This window comes from Sceloporus undulatus, chromosome 5, assembly GCF_019175285.1.
Source record: "Sceloporus undulatus isolate JIND9_A2432 ecotype Alabama chromosome 5, SceUnd_v1.1, whole genome shotgun sequence".
NCBI classification, from domain to species: Eukaryota; Metazoa; Chordata; class Lepidosauria; order Squamata; family Phrynosomatidae; genus Sceloporus; species Sceloporus undulatus.
Window position 1 is genome coordinate 66,769,661 of NC_056526.1, and position 26,267 is coordinate 66,795,927.

The following is a 26,267-nucleotide window of genomic DNA, read 5'->3' on the forward strand; positions in this document are numbered from 1 at the left end:
AGCTGAACAAGCTCACTGCTGTTGCTTTGACAAAGAACGGATTAGGGCAGTCAGCCTGTGGTTTTTATTCTATTTTCCAGGCCACGTGGTCCTAAGCACTGTGTCATTCTGAGCACAACAATGGATAAGAGATGAAGCTTACTCTAATATGTTAATAATGGGCATTCTATCTTCAGACAGCTGGTGAATTATTTATTTACAACTCAAGTATCTGCTTTCCTTCCCAAACATCACACAAGCACATATCCATTATAAACAAATCTAGAAATAAAATTCTCAGCAGCTAGCAGTTATAATACAGCTTAAAATTCCACTAATGGCTTTTAATGCAGAAGAGGCAAAATCTGGGAACAGTTATGGATTTTCCTCCACTGTGGAGATAACGTTTTCCATGTTGCACATAATCTGGCCTTCCTTATAGTTTTAATTAGATGTAATGCACATTTGATTGTTATCTTTTGAGCCTTGCAAACAAAAGCATAGCTTGGCAGAAACAAAACAGGCATTTTCAAAGGTTTTGATGGCGTCTAGGACAAACATCTTCAAATTACTGCACTCCAGATATGTTGGACTACAAGTCCCATCCTCCCCATCCAGCATGCTATAATCTAACGTATCTGGAGGGCACAGAGCTAGATAAGGGTAAGTCACTTCAGATATTTAATTATTCACTGCTGCTATTAGTAAGTATTCTGTTCTCACAAAATTTGATATTTTTAATGTATATATAAGTTTAACAAAATGTAGCAGCACTTTTATGCCACAAAATATAATGGGTAATATGGCTGCCAAGCTCCTTAGACTAGCCACACAAAGATAACTTTGTTAGAAACTGAGAGAAACAGAGATGTGGATAGAGAGTACGCATTACATTTCACCCTCTTTATGAGGTTTGATTAAGTAGTCTGCCAAGATTCTAATTTGGAACAAGCAACTATTCTTTCCAGCTCTGTAGATAAATACTAATCAATAATAGCCATGTTTTACAGAAAGGTAGCCCACTGATCTAAATAGAACTTATTTCCAGGCAATTCTGATGGTTGAAACTTTTCATAGCTACTCACATAAATTAACAACACTGAAAACCAACTTCCTTTTGGAATAATTTCACAACTTTATCAAGAAAATGTCCTCTTATCCATTTAATTTGTATTGGCATCACCTTTAAACTGATTTTACGTGCCTTCAGTGACATCATGTAGCCAAATTTGGTAAGTTACAGAGCATTATAACAGTCTCTTGTACATTTTCAATTCTGATTAGCTGCAAGCACCCTGGTGAATCATCCAGAACCACTACTCTAATTCTCATGTGCCCTCAGTAACACATATCCATATGTCCCTTTGTACATGTGTACCTATGTACAAGATGTGTCAGAAGCATCTTATTTATAATACTGTTTCTAACTAAATAGGGCCATCAGTGTGAGTGGTCAGTACAGAAGAAGTAGTGGTAGTTATGAAGATAACTTGCTAAATCAACAATGGCTAGACATAATGGCTCAGATATAATTAATATTTGCATAATCTAAACATGTTCAACAAATATTTCTTCCCTATCAAAAATAGCACATTTCAGCTGCAAAACTGAAACATGAATATATTTTCGGCAGTTGAATATGCTTTGGGTTGTTTAAAATGTCTGTTTAGTTTGTTTTTAGGAACTATGGCAGTGTTTTTCCTGTTCACTACACCATTGCCTTCTCACAGTACTATGGTTTCTATTTAATAACTGATGAAATAGTATGGAGAGGGAACAACCTGTCAGCTGTAGAAAGATTAGACTTGCAGAGGTGAAGGGAGAGAACCTGAACAGGAAGAGGGGTATTCAGTTACATAGAAAAGATTACATTGCTGAAGACTTCCATACTTTTTTGAACAACTAAATGAGCAGTCACATATTAGCACAGAGAAGCACTTTCGCAGTAACCAAAAACAGCTCACTACTCAAAGCTGTTCAAAAGGAGAGAGAGAGTGAGTGTCAACATGCATGGTGACACTGGAAGTATCCAACTGAAAACCTATGGGGGCTGCACAATGACTTTACACACAGCTACCTCAATGGAAACAGGGGTGTGAGGTGCAGAGAAAGTTAACTTACTCCAAGTACTTGAATATGAAACCTATGTACTGTGTTGACTGCAACAGTAGAACAACCTAAAGTCAAAAGATTAACCAAGTAGGATTGTACTAATTTCAATACACACACAACCCAAACATAATACCTAGCTCTAATCAAGTTCACCAACTGGTGGGATTTACAATGCATTCACATCTTTACTGTAGGCTGAGCAAGAAAGAAAGAATCTGGATTCACTTCTCTCCCTGCCCCCAGCATGCTCCTGGATGGGGGAGACATGGGTGGCAGAATCAGGATTATTGGTAGTTCACCAAGGTGAAGTAAAGTCAACCAATTAGGAGTCACTGTACATTTTGCAAATGCATAACTCTGTCAGGGACTACACTTGGAGCCAGAGCACTTGTCTGAAGCAACCCACCTACCCAGCCTCTTTTTCTCAGAACAGCATGAGTTTTCTAGTCATTTTTACTGAACCTGAGTAGGAAAGTTTTGCTTCTGTTCTAAGATTTCCATAGGATCACATTTATTTCTGCCCAATTCATACTACACCCAGTGACCAGGAGCAAAAGTTCATTTAATCTTGATATGGCTGATTTGGCATTTAATTGTCTCTCATTTGGATGTTTTGGCTTTTACTTAATCTCTTGTCCATCTGTTTGGCATTTAATTATTTCCAGTTTGGGGTTTTTTTTGGCATGCAGTTAACTCTTTTGGAAACAGGGATATTTGCTTTGGGCTGTTATGAACATATGGGGGCATCCATGCATGAGGGATTTGCTCATCCTGAACAACCCTCACAACCACCAGGTGTGAGGAGCTTTGCAGAGAGAAATATCCTTGGGATTTGGCAGCCAATCAGCATGTAAGGGCTTAGCAGTCATGGTGTGCTTTGTCTGCTAAGTCCACTCTTCTGCTTACTCATTTGGGAATGGGCAATAACAAGGCAGACTGGGGATTTTGCCTCAGCCCACTTGTGAGCCAGTGTGTTTTGCTCCATTTCAGCCGGTCAGTGGGACACATTTTAGCACACACCTCAAGATTAGGATTCCTGCTCTGTTTGAAACTAGACTTGGTACCATCATCACTACATTGTCTGTTAAAGGTTGTGTCCTTCCTGAAATCAAGTACTGACTCAACTGTATTCATTCCTGGTGGAAGGACTATGCTAATTCTTCCAGGTCTTGTAGGAACTGACAGCATACCTCTATAAATATCTGTGCAGAAGTCAATAACAATTGATCATCCAATTCTAGAAATGTCTATTCAGAAGTAAATCCCAAATAGCGGCACAGTTCTATAGATACCTTCTCAGCAGTAAATCCCATCTGACAGTACAGTTCTACAGATCAGTTTGGTCCATTGCTTGAGAGGGTTCAGCTGTCTCTCCTATACTCCTAGCTGCACCAGAAGTAACACTGGATCACTTCTGGTAGCCATCTGGATTTTCTTTAAAAAAAATTTTTTTTTTGATTTTTTTCCCCCAGGGGGTGGTTCTAAAGGTGTAGGTGGTCTAGACCAGGGGTAGGCAACCGTTCTAAGCCGGGGTCCAGTTGCTGTCCCTCAGACAACTGGGGGCCGAAGCGGGGGGAGCTTCCACCCTCTGGGGGCAGAGCCGCCCGTCCCAGGCCCTTCCTTCGGCTCTCGCTTCGGCCGAAAGGCTTCCAAGGGGCCCTTTCGGCCGAAGGGAAGGGCTTGGGCACCCATTCCAGGCCCTTCCCTTCAGCTTTTCCCTTCGGCCGAAGGGAAGGGTGGCTGCCGGAGCCCTGCTGGAGGGCTCCGGTGACCGCAGCAGGCCTCCTACAGGCCCGCTGCGACCCCTGGAGCCCTCCTGGAGGGCTCCGGTGACCACAGTGGGCCTCCTACAGGCCCACCACATGGCCTCTTGCGCGAGAGGCCAAAGGCTCCGCGCGTGAGGTCCTGCCGCCGATTGCCCCGCACCGGCAGCAATCGGTGGCAGGACCAGGCTGGGGCCAGACCCAAGGCCTCGGCGGGCCGGATCCGGCCTGCGGGCCGGGGGTTGCCTACCTCTGGTCTAGACTATCACCTTTTGGGACAATTTGAGGTCTGGTTTTGATTAAAAATCAGCACACACAATAATTTCACATGCTCAAAAAAGTCCACCTAGATTTTTTTTTTAATGCACAACAAAAATACAATACAAATGTAAGATTATATATACCCACTTCACAAAATCAAAGAATCAAAGTCACAAAAGCAAAACAGCACAAACCCATTGGCTAAATGGAGTGAAAGCAAAATGGGTAATGCAACAACCGTTTTGCATTTTTTTCCTCATGAAAATGGGAGCACTACCTGATTGGTCGATTCTCTTTACTATCAAAAAGTGAGAATATTACTTCCAGTTCTTCTCCCAGGTTAGAACACATTAGGCTCTTCATCTGAACAAAGAGGTGGTGGCTGCTTGCTGGAACGGGTGTGTCTTTCTTGCGATGACGGTGCTCCATCTAAGAATGGACATCAACAAAAAGTAGCAATCAGTTTTTATTGTTTCAAATGGAAATATACTATGGAGGAGTGGCAGCTGCTAATTTCCATATCAGTAAGTGATAGATATACTTCAACTTTTAGACCTAACTTTAAAGGCACTGTCTTCCAAGGATCAGATGAGAACTACCACCTACATAGGTTCAGAACCTTGGATAGCTCTTCTGAAATTGAAACTAAAAACGTGTAACACATTGAAACGCGTAAAGCAAGGGCGCACTGTATCTGCCAAGGAGAGTGCAGAATTTAAGATTATATTTTTCTCAACACAAGTCACATAAACTTTGTCCACAACATCCATTATTTTAACCTCACAAACTCACTAAATTTTAACAGTTTTCCTTGTGAAGTCATACTGAGAAGTGCTTTAACACCCCTTAAAGGGGGTCCCCCACTTGTGGTTAAGTTTGAAAGCCAACCAATACTTTGTCTAACCAATTAGACAACACTGGCCCCATTGCATTTATTAGTTTTCTTTATTTGTTTAACTTATATCCCATCTTCCTCCCAACATGGGACCCCATTTATCTCAATTTGTGTTTACAGATTTGATTATTTGCTTTATCCTATCATTCCTCCAAAAGGCTCACAGATGGCATACCATGTTCTCCCTTCACCCATATTATCCTCACAACAATCTCTGAGGTTGGCTGGGCTGAGGGAAAAGAAGCGAAGGAAGAAAAAATAGGAGAGGAGGGAAAGTGAGGAAGGAAACAGGAAATGGGATTTACCCAAATTGAAGTACAGTCAGCCCTACACAGTTAGATATTTGACTTTTATTTCCCACTTTCACAGGAGTCCTATACCCCTAACCACAGTAAATCTGTGAGGGTCCACTGCAGTAACCTTCAATGCTTAGTGGAGCCTTGTACCTTATCCAATTTTTGTTTTAATCCAGCACTCCACCCTATATCACACTCTGCATTAGGGTAAGGTTTGTTTCTTTGTTTTTTGCAACTGTCCCCCTTCACAGGGGGGGAAGGCAATGGGCAGTGTGTGGATGTATCTGGAATAACCCCACCAACCCATAGATACTAAACTTGAACTCCAGCAGAACAGATTACTTGATATTTTGAAACAAGCATGCTATGCCTCTTTGTGTTTGCAAGCTAATTTGTTTTTAAAACACCTTAGTCTTCTGGCAAGAATTATGGATTTGCCTCCACTATGGAAATATCTTCAGTACCATGCTACAAATTATCTGGCCTCTTCTGCTGTTTTCATTACACGTAATGCATATTTTAGTGATATATCTTTTCACCTTTGGAAAGCAAAGCAAAGCTAGGCAGTAATGAAATGGAAGTTTGAAAAGCTTTTCATAATGCCTGCAAAATAGTCACCTCAGCAATTTAGCCATTCAATGGTGCTATTTCCAAGAACTCCCATCTTGCATATTCTGATGTTTTGACATAAACATACTTTTTTAAAAACAAAAAGAAGCAGTGTGTCCGATAGCTTTAAAAATGCATTACTCTCTAGTGAAATTATACTGAAGACTTTGTTAGGCATCTGATGCTTGAGTATTGGAGAATCTCGCCTTTTTGCAAAGCATATAACTCTCAAACAAGTCAATTTAATAATAATTAGTAAAGAGAGCCAGCATGGTGTAGTGGTTTGAGCATGGGATTATAACTTTGTAGACCAGGATTCAAATCCCCACTTAGCCATAGAAATCCACTGGGTGAGCTTGGCAAGTCACACTCTCTCAGCTTCAGAAAAAAGGAAATACAAACTCCCTCGTGGCAAATCTTATAAAAAAAATCCATGATTTAGGGTCACCTTAAATTGGAAACGATTTGAATGCATGCAACAACAACAACAAAATAAGTATTTAGGTTCACTGTGCATAAAGCCATTTTTTAATTGTTTTTGCTGCATATGAGAAATAGCACGTTGTTGAACATGTATTATTTTGCTGCAATATTAAATTGAAAACTGAGCATTTCCTGTCCTTTAGAAAGAACTTATAATTCTACCAAAGCAGTTTATTTTGGGTTAATTTTGAACTGGAATTCAGTCTAAGGAAGAGCAAAAATGCAGTGGTTTGTGGGAAATCAATATTTAGCATGTTGTGGCTGAAAGCCAATGGCTTCAAAATCCTCACAAGGAATTTTTCCACACAGAGGGTTTTTTTCCAGGAGCAACTGAACATGGAAGAAGAAATCCTTGTGCTCATTTCCTTTCTTGTGACATACAGTATTTCAGAACTACATTCTTGTTTGGTTTTAACCACAGTTAAAGGTGGTCAAGTAAAACACCTACTCACGGTAAAGGGACACCTAGTCAGTGTACAAGGAGAAAGTGTATGTTCCTATGACCCAGTGCCAACTGCTTAATCCTAGTTAACACCTAGGTTACATCTGCAGCAGTAGTCCCCTACTGACAATTTCAATTAACAGAGAGAGCTGGAGTACTTACCAATCTATACAGCTCTGTAATACTGATTTCCTCTGGATCTACCATTCCATATTCCTTTCTTGGAACCAAGTCCAATCCCAGTTGTCTGTAAGTGAATATGGAAGATCTGGTTAGTGAAAAACTTTCCAAGGTACCCTGAGCAGAATCTTCTAAAAGCATACAGTTTTTCATTCAATTTCTCATTACCTTTATATGCTACAATATTTAAAAATCATCTACAGTAACAGTGTGGGGGAAGAAGAAATATACATTTTGTACAGAATGAAGTCCAGTACAGTACAAGAATACAGTTAGAAGCAATCTCAGTTGCTACCATCAATGTAAAACATGTGATGGTTTGAAATGTTTCACATGCAGTTATATTGTAATCTTTACAACGAAGATTAATTATTTTCTAATCTAGCAAACTCATTTCTTTTATAAAAGAAAAGACAGCTGGAGGTTAAATAATAATACTGATGAGGAGAAGTCACAGAGTAAATAACAGAGAGAGAAATCTGGCGAGGGAAACAATGGTGATGAGAATATAAGAGTAAAAAGTAAATTTTGGAATTGTTCATTAGGCTTTTCTCTACAACTCAAATGGTTTATCAACTCTTTGTATCTCCCAGGAAACACAGTTTTCGATCAGTGTCTTTTAGAACTCTTCAAGACACAGACAGACAGACAGACAGACAGACAGACACACACACCTTTTAAAATCTTGCTGTTCTTTCCAAGGCTTGGATCCAAAGTTCTACATGGAAGGTATGTCTACCCAAGAGCATAGGATCACTGTACTAGTACCCCATTCTGCAGCCCTTTCTGATGAGACAGGGCTTGCTTATCATAGAATAGCAGCTTTATTTATATACCGCTTCATACCACGCTAAGCAGTCTCTAAGCGGTTTACAACTATAAGCTAATTGCCCCCAACAAGCTGGGTATTCATTTTAGCTACCTTGGAAGGAAGCAAGGCTGAGTCAACCCTGATCCCCTGGCTGGGACTGAACTCACAACCTTGTGGTTTGTGAGTGAGTGGCTGCAGTACTCGCATTTAACCACTGCACCACCAGGTTTCATTTAGAAGTGGATGGGTTCTAAGGTATTATGATGAGAAGGCAGTTCAGAAAATTTTTGTGCATGTACCTTGACTCAGTCTTCCTTCTGTAACTAATTGATGCAACAATTAACTGAGTAAAAATAATGTTACCAGATGGCATAAACATGATAAACTCATTCATTTAACCTTGCAAAGCAATAGAAACACTTAAAGTATCTTTGATTTCTAAACTGTACTAGCAGCTCCTTTGATTTAGTAGATTAAAGCTCTTGCAGGAATGCCTGCCACTTTGCTTCTCATAAACAACCAGTGGCAAACCATTTATGCAGAAAGATAAAAGGTGCCAAATCTGTTCAGGAAAATGTTCTACTTTTAAACAAATGCATCTCCAAAATCTTCTTTCCCAAGCAAGCTGCTTATGATGTGAATTAACCTTCATCCTCTCTACCACTCTCAAAGATCTCTAATTCTGTAAAATGCAACTCCATATCACCAACCATACTTTACCCCATATTTGCTCTCTGTCCATTCTGCAAATTAAAGGAATACTTCTCAAGCTATCAATGTGAAAGACTCAAAATTGTTTTTCTAATATGTTTGGTACCAGTCCCATATCATGGACCAGCAACTGATAGTTCATGGACCAGTGCCAGTCCAGAAACTACCACTTTGAGTAAGAATGTCCTAAAATAAATTGAAATAAAGTTTTGATTCCTAAAGTTGAGAGGTCTTAGCAAAATAATTCACATAGTTAACGATACAGATGAGAAATATTTCATGGGAATTGATGACAATAGGAACAGAAACTATTGCTTAGGTTTCTGTGTATGTTTGTTTGTCTGTCCAGGACTAAACTTTAGTACTTAGAATGAATGACTCAAGATTCAGAGATGTAAAGAGTTAATATTGTCTTCAATTTAATGGAAGTTTGTGATACCTCCTTGAGCAATTAGAACACATAAACATATCTCACACATACACAAATCAAACTCTGTCATTAGGTAGAATGAGGCAACTGCCTTAGGCAACAAATTTCGGGTATCTTGAAGTAACATCAAATGTTTGTATTGTTTTAACTAAATTTTTACTATTAGGATTTGTAGGATTTTCCTCCTCCTGTGCCATAATAAACTGCCTAGATTTGGGTAGGTACTATGCATCTTGACTGGAGTGCTACAGAAGAGTGCCACTCATGGTTCCACCTCAAGCAGCAAAATGTACTCGGTTGCCCCTGAACATACAGTCCGCCCTTGTTTTACGCAGGGGATCCGTTCCGGACTCCCCTGCGTATAAAGCAAATACTGTGCATGCTCAAGCCCCATTTAACTGAATGGGGCTCGTGCATGTGGCAGCGCGGCGGCACACGCGCACCACAGACACGCACCCCATTAGTCACAATGGGACGCACTGCCCCTTGCGCCCTGCATGGCTTTCAGCATATGCGGAAAGCCGCGTATAGCGCACCCGCGTATGACACGGGTGCACTGTATTATAAAGCCAGAATAAATGCATTTAGTTTCCATACTGAACATTTTGAAATCAGGAAATATACCCTCCAGGCATGTTTCTTTCACCAGCATCTGCTCCATTCATCTGCTAGGAAAGTAGATAACAAGGACTCAACAGTTGGCTTCTTTCAAAGAATGAGTCAGAAGGGCCTTATGTCCCATCAGCTTACGGCAGGAACACATCCCTGAACTGGAATGCAAGTGCCAATGTGCTTTATGTCTGTGCTGCCATTCTCTCAAATAATATTGAACTAGAGAAGCCAATCATGTTTATTTCTTCCTCAGCGACATGATGCATGGATAGAATAGCAATGAGCTTGTCGGCTTTTCAAACTCTGCAAGGTACTGTCAAGAGCAGCAGGAGGCGTACCTGGCAAGATTCAGATCACACTCAACGTCAACACATTGCTCTATGAATTTTTCATTTTCCCAAACAAGCAACGGCATTCTGCATTTAACAGCAGAGTGAAAGGGATGGTTTTAGCAAGCACAAACACATAAAGAATATGCTTGTTTGCTGTAAAAACTCTAACAGGGCGTGTCAATTTACTCAGCATTCTCAAAGCAAATATTCAGATAAAAGAGAGGGGGGAGATGGGGGGGGGGAGAGAGAAACAAAGGTTTCTGAATTATTTCTGCCTGTAGGTTTTCCCTCTGGTTTACATACACTACTGGAAAGAAACTGATTAGGTTGTAGTTCTAGCAGGATAAAATGAAATCTTGATGCAAAAAAATCTCTGCTAATACCAGAGCAGAATCGAGGTGACTCACTAATGACATTCAATCTAGTATAAAAAAACTGCCACCAGAAACATCCAATATGCTTCAAGACAACACCACTATACAGAGTGCCTCCTCATACACTAACTTGGAGCACTGGAGTTTCATGAAATAACCATATGCTGCTTGGGAACATACATAAATATCAGGGCTTTGGAAACTTGTTTTTTGCCTGATAGCTCCCAGAAAGCTGGCTGTGCATGATCATTGAAAGATTCTGAGATTTACAGTCCAGAACAGTAAGTGTTATTGGAGCAGGCAGAACATGAAGATCTTTTATAACCTCTTGCTAGGGTATCAGTATGGTGAGAAAGAACTATGTAATGAAACTCAACAACTGGAACAGTCACACATTCCCCAGAGACATGAGATCACAGCACTGTACATGTTTTATACCCTAGTTGGAGGATGGGCAGGGGACAGACCCTGCAGAAAGTGGGTAGGATTGGAATTTTGCTCATTTAAGCAAGCTTTCTTGTCTTCTGCTTTTCACAGCAGCTCTTTACAATAGAAGTTCATGAAAGTCATGAGGCAAGGCTTGGATGGAAGAGGGGGCTATATATGAAAAAATGGGGGAAGGGTGAGATACTCACTCTTGCCCATAAGGAAGTACCTTCTACTTAAAAATCCTTTCTTGATACTACCCATTTGATTTCCAAAGTTAGCTAGAAAGCACCAGTAATGGGTTGGAGACTTAAGCCTTCCGGTGGAAAATCTGGCTCCTTTTCAAGTTTTCATGTTACTGATGTACTGCTCAGAGAATTCAGCTTCCTTTTAGTCACCTTATCATGAATATAATATGCACAGTAAAGGTAATATAACTTGTCTCTTACTCACTCGTTGCCCCAGTCCAAGCGGGCAGTGATGTGCCGTTTGACATCCTTCATCCTATCATGAGTGAGATGGCCCACCAGTACTTGCCGTCGTAGGTCTAGTATTTCATTCATTATGTGCCATAATCGGTGAAAGAGATCCCCTTCATTTCTCTGTCAAATACATAATTACATTCTTAAACTGCCAAAGTCATTAAGTTTGGTATAGATGACTGTTGCTGTTTTGATTCCAAAATACTTTTTTAAAAAAAATGAAGATCAATTTTTACTGAAGGATGAGGCTACAATCTAAGGCACAGTACAGACTGCCGCTTTGGGGCAGCCTGCACCCGGTCATTTCCCTGGAAGATTGGGGCCAGGGCAGCCATACTGGCAGCCCAGAGGCCCCAATCCGGCGCTTCTCCAGGCCATGGAGAAGCGGCAAAATGCCGCTTCCCTGTGGCCTTGAAAGGGGGTGTCCTTGGGGCTTCATGCCCCAGGACACCTCAGGAGCCAGAGCCAGGGCAGAAAGGGGCCACTTGGCCCCTTTCTCCCTGGCATCGTTCCCGCAGCCGTTTGGTGGCTGTGGGAACGAGGCGTGCCCACTGAAGGAGCTCCATTTCAGAGCTCTTTCATGCACCGTGCCCAGGCTGCCCTAAGCAGCCTGGGGCGGCGCAAAGATGTCATGCCAGCACCACGCCGTTTGGACGCGGTGTGGCCGTGATGTAATAATGGCACCACCCGTGTACACAGGGTGCTGCTATTATGCTGCCGGCGGCACATATTAGGGTTAGGGAGTGTGTACATGGTGCACGCACCCTAACCCTAATACCGGCGCTGGCATGCCATTTTTTGGTGGTCTGTACCACACCTAAGTTAATTCCATTTAAATAAAACCTATTCTTCACCTGTTCATAATCCAACACATCTTGGCAAAAGTAATACTTGTTTTGATATTGGCTTTGTTTCTTTAACCCTCTTTATTGTGTGTGCTTGTATTAGGAGAGAGAGAGAATGAGGGGGGTAGACAATGTGTTCTAACAGTAAAGGCTTTTCTTGTCCTTACCCTATCTAACCTCTTCCTGCAGTTGGCTTCCTCACTAGCCCACTTTCTGACCAATAAACAGGTACTTTGTGATACTATGAACAAATAAAAATAATTGATCTCTTAGCTCAGATTTCAATAGAACAGCATATGCTCTTGGATTAGAATTTAGTATAGTAGCATATGCTTTGTATGCCAAAGGTCCAAAATGCATTCCTGCATATGTCCAGGTGGAGCAGGAATAAACCTTGCTGACACCCTAGAGAGCCATTCTGTGTAGACCAGGGGAGAGACTAATGTGTCCCTCCAGATGTGATGGGAGTTCAGCTCCCAGCATTTCTCACCATAGATTATGCTAGCTTGGACCTGCTTTCATAAACATCTGAGGGAGCATGTGATTCTCACTGCAGTGTACATGGTGTTGATGCTGAGCAAGATCTAACCCACATTCTCTGCTATTTCAAGGAAACATGGAAAAATCAGAAATAGTCAACAGCTATCCAGAGTGGCAGAGGGTTCAAGTAAAGGATTGTTTCCCAGTGACTAAAACCTAACTCCAATCATAATTCCATTATGCAATTTTGGGATATGCATGGGATCATTGGTACATTTGATTTTTACTTCAAAATGTGTTAGACACCCATTCCTAAAAGCACAATTTCCCACTTTGAAGAATCAAGGTCAGTTTTTTCAAGCTACCTTTGTGTATCAAAGTGGGCTTTTTCTTTATAAAAACGTTTTCTTTATCTTGAATCAAAGTCCAAAGATGCAAGACACTGTTAAAAAGTCGTATTTCAATCCCTTTACTAAACAGCTCATTCCCTTGGTTTTCTAAAATTAAATCAGCACCTCAATTTTAATTTCTTGGTATATTTATTGATACACCATTGAAAAAGCAATAGCATCTTCTTATAGAATAGAATAATATAAACATAGTAATCTTAGAGAAATATAAGATTCTATATTTTATTTTTGTTGCTGCTATATGTCTTTCCCTTATTCATATTATTTTTAGAAAGTATGTCTTTTTCCAGACATTCTAGAACAGAAATCTTATAGATGAATGGTTGCTGTATGCATAATATTTATACCTATAACATGTTAGACTTGTATTAATTCTAGATGCTGGACTAAAGGCGTATCTACACTACACATATACATCAGTTTCATAACAGTATAATTGTCATGCCTCCATTCTAAGGAAACCTGGAATTGGTTATTTGATGAGGTAATTAGAAGGTGCAAAAATACCCTGGGAAGAAAAGAGAGATTGGGGGTTATGTCCATTTAATTTTATAGTGTAGACAAGAACTTATACACTTTTGGAACTCTAGTTGACAGGGTGTTCTGGGAGAAAATTCCAAGTATCCCATCTCCCACGATTTCTTAGGCTGGAACCATGACAGTTGAAGTGATGTGAAACTGGTATAACTGTGCTATGTAGATACACACGGAATATAATATATAGGACTCAACAGATTGCCTAGACCATTCGTTTTGAAAGCTACAACTACCAGCGAGGAGTGTGGGTGACCTTATTCAAACTTCCTCTTCCCCTTTCTTTAACCAGGAGTTTGTAGGTACTCAAAGACTTCCAGTTACCTCTGATGTGAAGCCTAAATTGAAAAGGTTTTAAGAATGGTGGTGAAAATATCCACATGGTCAAAAACACCAAAATATCTACAGTTCACAAACCAGGATATAAGCAAACATAATTATTCCAGATCCTCCATTTATTTGTGCACACTCTGTTTAAAAAAATGAGAACAGAAAACAGCACTGCTGTGTAGCATTAACACCACTGAAATATGATGGTAAAATGAAAAGTTAACTTTAAAAAAACCTGAAATTATTCTGATTAATTATGTTGTGTAAATAGGTTTGAAGGGCAAACTAGTCTTAATTATGTTTCTGACCCTATTCCCTAAATTAAATTTCTTAAAAGAAAAAAAAGTTAAAGACAAAGATGATAATAATATTATTGATAGTAATAATATCTTTGTACAGATCCTAAACTCCAATACTGAATTAGGATCATTGAGATAGACGTGGGAGATGTCTGATTCGAAGCAATAGTCTTCCAAAGTGTCCAGATCTCAACAATCTTGATAAAATCATTAGCAATTTTAAGTATAATCATTTACCACATAAAGTTGTTTCCACATTGTCCCCCAGTCTCTTAATGTTGATGTCATCTCTGTAATAACAGAATCCTCTGTTGGAACAACCATTTCAAATTGCCTGTTAGAACAAGAAGATATAAGATATGAAACAAACATTTTAACCATACTGCTGTTAAACCTTAGCAAGAAACCATTCAAACTGTCTTAGATATCTTGGATTTCCTTCAGCTCACTATGCTCTGCACTTTGGAATCAAGAACAAAGACAATAAACCATGTTGTTATGTGAGGACAGGACTGGACTGGGACATTTTGCTGCCTGAAAAATGATGCCTGCTCCCAGTCCACATATGGTGGTTTTGGACTGGCAGTTAAAACATACTTCTACACAGCAGTCAAGAATGTGTCTTCCTTCATATCTCAAGCAAGCCAACTCCCTTATGAGGTACATGACACACAGAGCTCTGTCTTCAAATCCTTTGCACCACTCTGGGCCACTTGGCCATCTACCTGAGGAAGCTGCTTTCTCTGCCACATGGTAGGGCCAGCCCTGTGTTCATGACTTTATAACAATCATTGCACTGGAGCATCAAGCATACTACTAAACTCAACTTGGTTCACATTGCCTTTTGGAAGTAGCATCAAGTAATGTCCCAGCTTGGGGATGAAGGATTTGTTGCTGTTGTTGTGTACCTTCCAGTCATTTCTAAGGCAAAACTATAATAGGATTTTCTTGGCAAGATTTGTTCAGATGGGGTTTGCCATTGCTTTCTCCTGAGGCTGAGAGCTTGTGATTTGTCCAAGGTCACCCAGTGGGTTTCATGGTCAAGCAGGGAATCAAACCGTGGTCTCCATAGTCTAACATTCAAACCACTATGCCATGCTGGCTCTTACAATTATAAATTGTAATTAATTAGAATCAACCCTTTTGCTTAACAAATATTTTAGAATTGGCAAGCCATTCAGCTGCAGTCCATTTAGCCCTGAGTAAATTATGTTAATCACCAGTAATACTTTCACTCCAGCCGGGCAGCTGTATTCAGACTGGTGTAAGGAAAAGAAAGAAAGAATCCTGTGGCAGATTAGAGATTAACATTTGTTGATCGTACATCCATAGCAAACACAAGCTGCCTGCTTCTTCTAATCATGGATAACAGATCAAGAGCTTGCATACTCCTTCCCATCCTCCATATGAAACACACACATTCACACACAAACACCTCACCTTTGAAATTAAACATTGTATATTTCCACTGCTGTTGTTTTCCCTGTTTGTAGTTAGGTCAACCCACAGTTTAAAAACCCATTTCTAACATGTAACATGTTTAGTGGCGGGGGGCGGGGGAACTGACACTGAACCATAGTTACCTTAAAAATTAGAAGGATATTAGAATGGGGTGGGATATGAAAGGCTCTGCACTAGGTGCCATAGGCCTTTTTGCTAGTCCAATACTTTTATCCATCTCTAGCATGATTACTTCGTCAACACACACTTTCCCTACAGTCACTTGTCATTTGCTAACATTAGGAAGCTCACACTGTTTACATACCCTTTGTTCTTAACACATGCATTTTTCAAGTGAATATAGTTGGATGGGAAGATACCCTGAAAAAGAAGAGAGTCCAATAAATGCAAGAAATTTTCAAAAGTAAAGAAATGGGCATAAATGAAGCATATGCATATGTCTGTCCATGTGTGAAAAACACAGACACCTATCTTTTATGATTGAAATAAAAAGTACTTTGTTGTTGTGTGCCTTGAAGTCATTTCTGACTTAGGTAAATCCTAAAGGGAGCCTATCACAGCATTTCCTTGGTAAGATTGTTCAAAGAGGGGTTGCTGTCACCTTCATCTGAGGCTGAGAAAATGTGACTTGTTGAAAGTGAACCAGTGGATTTTCATGGTCGAGCAGAGATTTGAACACTGGTGTCTGTCTGGTGTTGTAGTGCAATGCTCAAAACACAACACCACTTTGGCTCTGTACTAGTGAAAAGTAAATAGCAGTGGAATTTCATGCATTTACATAGACTAAGGGGACATTTAAAATAATTGATGGCTTTTATGTGGTTAAAATTTACCATTCTGAGGATAGATTGAATCCTCAGAGAAACACTCAAGTATAATTACAAAGCAGGCACAGAAACAGGGAAACTTCTGCTATCTTCTTTATTTCTACCATTATTATCTCCATACCACCCGTAGCAGAAAGTCTGGGTATTAGTAAGTCCAAGAGTGGAGTGAGCCTACCATTCTTCTCTCATGCGCTTTACTGCAGATTCTACTATCCGCCTTCCTGATCCACTCAGTAAGTTTTCACACTACATGTGTGTGGCACTATGGGTTCATACAGACAGGCCAAAATTGGGTTACTTTGGAGGTATGCTGTTTAAATGATACACACATCTTAAGAGGTTAGAAGTTGCACCAAAGCTGCGCCAAAGCTGTGCTCCAGTTCTTAGGACTGGAGCATGGCTTTGGCATGGCTTCTGGCCTCTTAGGACGCATGCATCATTTGAACAGCATACCTCCAAAGTGATCTGAAGCAGTTTTATTATGACCTGTCTGTACAAGCTCTAGGATTCCACTTTAGCTGCCAGGAATCCTGGGTCTATGTTTGGCTGAGGCCCTAGAGGTCTCTGGCTGAGAATGCTAAATGACCTTTTCTAAACTGCAAATTCCAGGATCCCCTAGGATGTTATCATGGCAGTTAAAGTGAAACCATAGCACTATAACTATGTAGCATGAAAGTCTCCTGGTTAAACCAGAGCATCAACGCAACTGCTGGATCATCTGTACCTTATCTGTTTCTTATAGGATAGACATTGGCATTGGCAGGAAGACATTGACCCATTTCTGCTCTGGAAGACTTCTTCCACTCTTTTATAATCTGACTTCCCAAGCATCTTACACAGTTCCCTTTACAGTGTCTCAACACTCTTTTCATGTTACATCCTACTTTCTACTGCTTTAATAGAAAGATAGCATCCAGCTTGTGGCATTGCATCCTCTTCTCCCAAAACCAACTGTACACTGCAATGTTAGTAACTAGGGCTTGGACTACAGCTACTGAATGAACTTGCTCCATCTATGCGGCACTCCCACCCATCACCCTAGTGCATGCAATGGGATTTTTCCACTCATGTACTTTGTTTCTCTGTATTTTCTCCCAAGCACAACCACTAACAGTCTAGCAAGGGCTACAACTCCCTTTTATGTTTAAAATTTAATTGCTATGTTGTTATGTTGTTATAAGGGTTATGCAGTGGCTCAAATAGTTAAGACGCTAATCCTGTTGACTGCAAGATCAGCAGGTTAGCCATTCTAGGCCCGCATGCCACATGATGGGGTGAGCTCCCGTCACTAGTCCCAGCATCTGCCAACCTAGCAGTTCGAAAGCATGCAAATGCAAGTAGATGGATAGGTACCACTTAGGTGGGAAGATAACAGTGATTAGTGCAGCCATGCTGGCCACATGAGCACCAGAGCAGTCTTCAGACCACGATTAGAAACAGAGATGAGCTTAGAAATAAAGATGAGCAGCACCCCCAACAGTCAGTTACAACTAGGTATTCATGTCAAGGGACTACCTTTACCTTTATCTTTACCTGTAATCTTATTTTATGCCAGACAATATATGTGTTGTGTGACAGCTCAATAAACTATCTACCTATTCAATGCACCAAATTTAATTTAGAAAAAGAAGTAGTTTTACCTTAAGATGTGGGTTTTTTAAGGCAAATCCTCTGTACCAGCCTGCAGAGAAGTAACAATTATTGTAAACTTGCATTTATATTAAAGCAGAATGTCTCATAGATAGTTGGTAATAATCTAGAGATAATATTATCTACAATGACAACAACTTATTATTATTATTATTATTATTATCATTATTTCTTACCCGTCTCTCCCCAGAACTCAAGGCAGGGTACAACATGGAGTAAAACATATGAAACCATTTAAACACAGAGGTTAAAACACATAAACACAGGACATATTAAAATCATCCAAACACAAAGTTAAAAATATACCAATTTAAATTCATAGTTTAAAATTGACTGGGTTAGATTTAGATAAGGGTCTAAAACTAGGTGATTTAGATATGGGTCTAAACCTAAGGCCCAAAAACAGATGGGCCAAAAGGTGTGGCTTCCAGTTGCTTTAGGGGCGTGGTGTGCAGATAACACATGGCCTCGACGCAGCCAGAAGTCTCTCCTTGCCAGTGGCCCATTTGGGACTGTGGCGGCAGCCCACTTTCAGAGCGGGCCATCTAGTCACCCTGGTCCCTAGCTGATTTGTGGGCTGGTTGTGGCTGGAGCGGCCAGAGGCCGCTCCAAACTACCAGCTCTAACTCTTAATGCCAGCTATAGTGGATCCATTAAATCAATGGTCCCCAAACTTTTTGGGGCTACCATCCCCTTTCCTCTTACACAACAACCTAGCACCCTCCATGAGTATTTCTTGATATTAAGTCTACTGTTCTAAAATCAAAACAACCAATCTCAGTTGCTTCTCTCTTTGCACCCAAGCAGGTGACGAGGCTCATGCAGATAGGTGACAAGCAAGAGACACCATCACAGGAAGAAATCAGGGTGGCTGTGCAATGGTTTTAGGGGACTGAAAAAAGAAATTTCATGTAACCCTCATCCCCACCATGGTCCTACAGGCCATTGGTTCCCCTTGACGTTCTTACACACCAATACTTTGACTGAAGGCCTCCCCACAGTCCAGTTTTCCTCTCACCACCTCCCTGGATCTTTCCACAGCCCCTATGGGGCATACCACCCGCTTTGGGAATCAGTACATTACATCAGTATACAAGTTCCATTGATTCAAGAACATACTCTAATTGGGACTAATTATCTAAGCCACAAATATTTCACAGAAAATGATACAAACAGATTTGTATGATGTCATTGTTACATAGCTTTGCATCAGCAATTCCTTTACCCTTCGGTGGAAATTGTGGATGAGAAACCATGCTGAGGATTGAAGTCTTTTTATATATGAGTGTTTTCGCCTGGAGCATGTTAATATCCATTTGTGACTCATACCTCTAGCCTGATGTAGTTCCACAGTGTTCTCTAGAATGTCTAATGAACTGACACCATACTGTGTTGCCAGAATAAAACCAATGCTAACTTTTGTTTTCCAATAAGCATCCAGAACTTGAACTTTTTTAAAAAAACAACAATCTACTCAGTTCAAACTGATTTATTTATTTATTCATTTATTTATGCCATGATTTAAAAGCCATTGCAAAGGTGAATCCAGCTGCTAAGTAATCTTATCATTTAATGGTTAGATCATTAAAATAAATGCAGATGACACTGCACTATCACTCAGAACAACAAGCATTATTTTCTAAACAGGTAGCTTTTACTGAACTCTCATGAAAAGAGCATGCTTATTCCCCTGACGTAATACCACCTAATCAGAGGTCTCTTCCACAGACCATCTTGCATAAACTCTGAAATCCAAATAGGACACTAGAAGCCTCATCACATGTGAAAAGGAAACCGAAACTGAATGGGAAAGTAATAGCTTTCTCCATGCTTCTCTGCATCCTGTTGTCACACTTCCTTTCTCATTCCAAATGAAGACAGTCTTAAAAGCATGCCTTTTGCCAAACATGCTCCCTTGATGGCATGTGGAGAGGCACAGAGAAAGCTATTACTCTCCCACTCCATTTCAACTTTCTTTTCTTATGTAATAAGCCCTTTGTGTCTATGCAACATGCAACCAGCAGAATGCTCTATGTCTGATGGTTGCCTTTCCTTCTTCCATCTTTTTTCTCTCAGCAGTTTTTACAATCTCTCTAGTTTTTACAATATTTAAGTGTCTGGCCTGTGTTACTTTAAAAGATGATTTTTCATTACTCTTCCCCAATGAAGGATAATAATTCCCATGTTATTAGGATCCTCACAAGCTTTTGTTAACTTCTGGGGTTTGAGGCAAAAAATAGCAATAGCAATAGCAAGTATATTTCTATACCGCTTGTCAATGTACTTAAGCACTCCGTGTAAGTTAACTGACCGCAACAAGCTGGATGTTCATTTTAGTGACCTCAGCAGGATGCAAGCCTGAGTTGAGCCTGACCCCTGGCTGGTATCGAACTCACACCCTTATAGTTTGTAAGTGAGTGGCTGCAGTACAGGCATTTAACCACTGCGCTATCAGGGCTCCAAGAAAGTCCAATGGGCTTCTTTTTCTCCCCTTTTGTTTTCTGGATAGACCATGGACATTTATTTCAATTAGTGCTGCCTATCAGCAATTCTTTTATTAGGGAAGCCTTGTAAAGAAGAGATCCATAAGTAGCAAAAGGCATTCTTCCTCTCAAATGCATAACAAAATTAAGAAGTTAGACAGTAATTAGTAAATAAAACATAAACAGAATCATTTCCCACACTTGTATAAAAATGGGCATCTGAAACTTATCTGTTTATTTAAATTATTTCATTTCATTACATTACATTTAAAGTACATTTACATCCTACTATCCAGGAACTCAAGGTGGTTGACACTAAACATTTAAATCATGAGATGAAATAATCCTTGAGGTTTGTAGATTTGCTAAATTCTTTTTTTGTTATCCAAAAGAGATACATACACAACATTTTCTTGAATGCTGTATTTTTAATTTAACCTACTAATCCAGTTATGATTCTTACAGATTTCCTGTTCTAAGATTTTGGAAAATTTCAAGAAAAAGAGGGACATACACACATAAGGATATATTTGGGCATACATTAGTGCTTGCAACAATGTACAGATTTTGCTTTCCACACATCACAAGAACTGAAGATGTCAACCATATGGTTTCCATAACAAACATGGTTGCCTTCCCCATTGCATCTGGAGACACTGACTTAATCTGAAATGTTGTGGACTGAGTGCATTTTATTGCCACATTCTTTCATATTACACAGGCACCCCTGAATTTTATAGCCTTGTGGTCATTAAAACATAGCTTGCCTAGACCTTGGAAAAGCTAATTTACTGGACTACAAGAATCCCCAAATATGTGGCTACTGAGAGCCACAATCAAAAAGTAACTTTTACAAGCTTTGGCTGTTTAGCTGTGAGGTCTGCAGCCTTCAATATATACACGGAGGGGCGACCTCCATAATTTTCAATGGGGCACACCCCCGCGGCACACACCCCACTGAAGCCTACGGGGCTTGAATATTGGCAAATCTCCATTTTCACAGGGGAGGAGTCCGGAACGGATCCCCATGAAAACGGAGAGCCAACTGTATTTCCATTTAGACAGATTATCCTCTATAGCAGACATTTGGTTCTTGCACTAGTATAACTAGAGGAGATGACCTTGATCTCTCTTCCCATCTGACAGTTGCATGCTAAAATGTCAACACTTACCATCACATTTCTCCAGTATTTGAACAGTGTCTCCAATCTCCAGTGATAAACCATGTGGGACTGCTCCTCGAAAACTTGCAATTACTGAAAGAGATATTAAATTCCAATTAATCATAATGTTTTTAACAGGCCACATGTTAGGTATTACACATTCACACGGCAGTATTTTTGTAAGACTCACATTGCCGCAAGCTATATCAGTTATAATAGGGTTTGTGGGTAGTTGGTAATAGCCTGCTTTTCTCCTTAATCTTCCCAAACTAAGATAGAGTCCTTAAGATTTTAAGAGAGGAACAGTGTTGCTCCGTTGCTCCCTTCTCTCCCCCCTCCCCCAACCTCCTGTTTCATTCCCTTTACCCCTGTCATCTATATCTAAATCAACCCTTCCAAGCACCGGAAGCAAATGGGGCAAAACTGCAGTGCAGCATCATGGGAAATGTGGGACCTTGGAGGTTTGGGGGGGTGTACTGGGATGGAAGCAAAGTTGTATTCCACACCAAACCAATTTGGGGTAAAATCAAAGTGAGCATAGAAGCAATTTTTGTGAATTCGCTTGTTACCGAATTCACCAAAATGAGGAGTCACTTCAGATTCACTGTAGATGCACCTCAGAACGACCCCCCATAGAAAGCAATCACGTGAGATAATACATAACCTTATCACGTGAATTTGCATCGTTGGACCCACAGTGGCTTAGATCTGAAATGCAAAAACCTCCGTGTGATAAACATCTCTGATGTCCCAACTCATGGATGTGCTTTCTCTCTGTTCCATATATACAGTCTGCACATCTTTTTAAGCTCTCCTTTTTAGAAATTGAGAGTGGACTACGATTCTGGAGATCCCTGCTTGGCCATGGAAACTCACTGAGTGAATAACATACTTTCAGCCCCAGAAAATCACATCCACCGTAATGTCACCATAAGTCAGAAACAACCTAAAGGCACAACATCATCATCAACAACAACAACAATACTTTTGTAAATTAGAGTGGCAATGTGTACATCATGGCCTCCCCCAGAAGGAGAATGTTTCAGCTCAAAAGACTACAAATATAGATGTCTGCGTAATAGGTAGTTATAGATGAAAATTTAGAATTAATTGCTGTTGTTTAGATAAAACACAATACATCTTACTTACAGGACGTCTCACCATCACACTCACATTTTGCAAGTTAGGGATGGGTTTCTAAGATATAAAAGCCTTTCCAGGCAAAACCTCTTTAGTTCCTTTTTATGCATTAGTAAATACTTCTTATTTTAGGATTCTTTCTTGCAGATTCTAAAATTAGCTAGCATGGTGTTTTAGTTGTGATTTCAAGTACATTACACACCTCAGCAGACTTTGTGGGAAAGGAAGTCTTTCTCAAATAGAAACACACACTGGATCCTGATACAAACTGCTGGGTTTTTTTTTTTATTTTCTAATAGGTATGGGAGGAATCCTGATCACACTGGGCCTTTGTACAACAATTTCCAAGTATAGTTACATACATTTTATTTTATTTTAAATATTAGAGACAAAATAATTTAATAGGAAAGGAAAAGAAGTGATTTTTCTCTAGATACTAGATAAGATGTTTGTTCTAAGCTTCACCAAGGAATACCGATAGTATTGTTACAGTCTGCACCGAAACCTCTACTAGCCTCCAAAACTGCAAAGGGAGAGAATAGGCTAGAAACTAAAATCAGTGACTGTGGGTTGCTCAACAGATGAAACAATGAGAGCGGGCAGAAAGGAAATCCATCAGACTGGCTGAGAAAGCAAAACTCCAATAAGGAGGAAGCAGCTGTGGATTGCAGATGTGCAGAGAGAATTACTTATCAGCCCAATCAAGGAACTGCAATGATCTTTCGAGCCTCAGCTACATGACAAATTGTCTTTAAAATACCAGCTGCTCTCTCAAAGACACTTCTTGTAAGCCCCACAATGGGAAGTGAGGGGAAGCAGGGCAGCACGCAAGGTCAGTGGTGCCCTTAAATTGTAATCCCAAAGACACTTCCTCTTGAGCCTCCCAGCTATGAGCCAAACAAAACAAGTACTTTTACAAAACAATGTCTTGGAAGAAACAGGCTTGAAGGACTGTATAAACACGGTCATTATATTTACACATAGCAGTATTTTAAATGAATGTTTAAGAAAAGAAAAGAAGCTTGCTACTTTTGAGCGCATTGCCACTACTGAGGAAGTGTGTTCAACATGACTAAAGACAGATCAATGGATTTTTGGTTGCACATTAAATCTACACGTTCACGTGTATGCATGACACAAAAGCACAGTTTCAGATTTCAACAACTGTGGAGGTAGTTGGTAGGAAAAGAAATAGATTTCAGCTGAGGAAGAATCAGTTCAAGGGCTTGCTCTTTGATGTCAAACTGCAAAAACACAGTGGCTTGGACACGAAGATAAGTGGAAAAAGGAAGTTCGTGCAAGGAAAAATCCCTATCCTCTATTTGCCCTGCAGCTGCCTGTGTGAACTTCACAAACACACACCCAACAAAGCCTCTCCAGAAAGCCGGGGATGAGGGGGTTCTTGAACAATTTGACTGGGGAGTTATGTACCATTCCTTCAGTTCATGTCCTTCCATTCACTTATTTTAGGATAGAAACCAGGAGATTTTAAGCACATTTGTTACTTTCTCTCTCCAAAACCTTAGAAAATCTGTTTGGCCATGTCGCCTCAGAGCAGTCACAGAGCAGATGATGATGATTGTAATTCAAAAATGCAAAGAGATTCATGATTTGAACAAGAATATGTGTACAAGTCCATTTAACTCTTCATAATAATAGTTATTCTTCAGCATGCAGTGCAAGCAAGCTGTTACTTAAAAGTGTGCATGGTCTGAAACATAGGTAGGGTGCTTTGCCCTGTTGCTGAACAGTAGTTCTGACATGCCATGAGCCACTAGCTGTTCCATCCTCAACTGTGCAACTAAGGGGCTGTACAGATGGGCAGCATGCAGCTGTCCCTTTCTTGGCCGGATCGGGGCTGCAGCAACCCCATGTCATGGCCCTGATCCGGCCCCCGGAGAGTGCAAAAAGGAGCCACAAAAAACGGCTCTTTTTTGCACCCTCCAAGGGGCGTCATAGCCACAGCAGCACAGCTTTATGATGCCCCTTCAGTGCTGCATCATGTGGATACAACACCAGAGGGGCGTCATCATGGTGCACACTGTGTAGACTTGTGCACGCCAAAATAGTGCCCTGGAAGTGGGGTTAGGACACACAGCGTGCGGATGCTGTATCCTAACTCTGCCCACAGGCCATCACTTTGTGCCAGTCTGTATTGGGCCTAAATAAGTAAATGTTCAGATCTAATATTATATTGAGTTTTTATACATATTTAATATTTTCAACTGGCCCTGTTTATTGGCTTCAGGATTGTGTATATGGGGTACTTTTGTTACAAGTGTTATTCAAGAGCTCATTATTTGACAACTAGTTCATAATGTATTCAGCATGTACATTCTACTCCCAGAAGAAGCAAGATTTAGCCTGGTATTCCACTCTTTCCCCATATACAGAATCATTGCACCTATATAATTGTAGATACATATAACTGGGTCCAGCCCCCAAACATACTCATGCAACAGAAGACCATCCAAGCTCTATTTAAAGACTTATAAATATGATGACTCCATCAACCTTTGAGAGAGTCTATTCCACTGTCAAATAGCTCTTACCACCAAGGAAGTTCCACCTAATGTTTAGATAGAATCTTTTCTCCTATAATTTGAATCCATTGGTTCACATTTTGGTCTCTGAAGCAGCTGAAAATAAGGTCATTCCATCTTCTACATGACATTCCTTCAGATATTTAAAGGAAACTATCATATCACCTCTCCTCTTCTCCAAGTTATCACATACCCAGTTCCCTATGGTGTTCCTCACTGGGCTTGGGTTAAAGACCTACTTGAACATTATCTATGTAGTTCATCCACCTTTTTTATTGTAGATTACAGAATATGCTGATGCCCCCCCTTCTACTGATCCATGTGCATAGACCTCTTTCATACTAAATAAGAGCAGGCTACATGAACCTGAAGATCACTCTTGCACCCTATTAAGTTTAGAAAATGCACTTTCTCTTGATCAACAAAGAAACAAGTGTGTCAGTGTAGCTTTAAAAAAGACACACACAAAGCATGCTCTATAGCACCTGTATATTTCAGAGGAAGGAACCAGCAAAACCACCTCTGAGTATTCACTGCCTAAGAAAACTCTATGAAATTAATGGGATCATCAAAAGTCAACAGATGACTTGAAAATGTGCGCACACACACACAGAGATTTGTACCTTAAGCTTAGGGACAACACACTTAATGGCAGCAAACATGACAGACTTCACTTCCAGCATAGGCTTAACATTCCATCATGATACATTAGGATTCCTTCAGTAGGAAGGAGATGACATTATAAAAGCCTATTTCTATTTGTAATGCAACCATTTTATACAATACAGAAAAATAGTTCATGTAATAGTATAAAGACAGCCAGAATGGCATAGTGGTTTGAGTGTTTGCCTAGGATTCCAGAAGACCAGGGTTTAAATCCCCACTCAGACATTAAAACCTACTG

The 26,267-nt window shown here is 40.2% G+C and overlaps 1 protein-coding gene across 2 annotated transcripts in view; it reads right to left on the reverse strand.

Annotated features, from left to right (window-relative positions):
* The window catches only part of DOCK4 (dedicator of cytokinesis 4), a 212,589-nt gene that overhangs the window by 168,663 nt on the left and 17,659 nt on the right, over positions 1-26,267 (reverse strand). For both annotated transcript variants that reach the window (XM_042467418.1, XM_042467419.1), the window contains exons 2-8: positions 21,690-21,773; positions 18,025-18,065; positions 15,862-15,917; positions 14,334-14,430; positions 11,170-11,318; positions 7,003-7,087; positions 4,393-4,544 (exon numbers count right to left, since the gene is read on the reverse strand). In XM_042467418.1, the coding sequence (XP_042323352.1) occupies positions 4,393-4,544; positions 7,003-7,087; positions 11,170-11,318; positions 14,334-14,420 (473 nt within the window). In that variant the 5' untranslated portion in view covers positions 14,421-14,430; positions 15,862-15,917; positions 18,025-18,065; positions 21,690-21,773. The remainder of the gene's footprint in view (positions 1-4,392; positions 4,545-7,002; positions 7,088-11,169; positions 11,319-14,333; positions 14,431-15,861; positions 15,918-18,024; positions 18,066-21,689; positions 21,774-26,267) is intronic.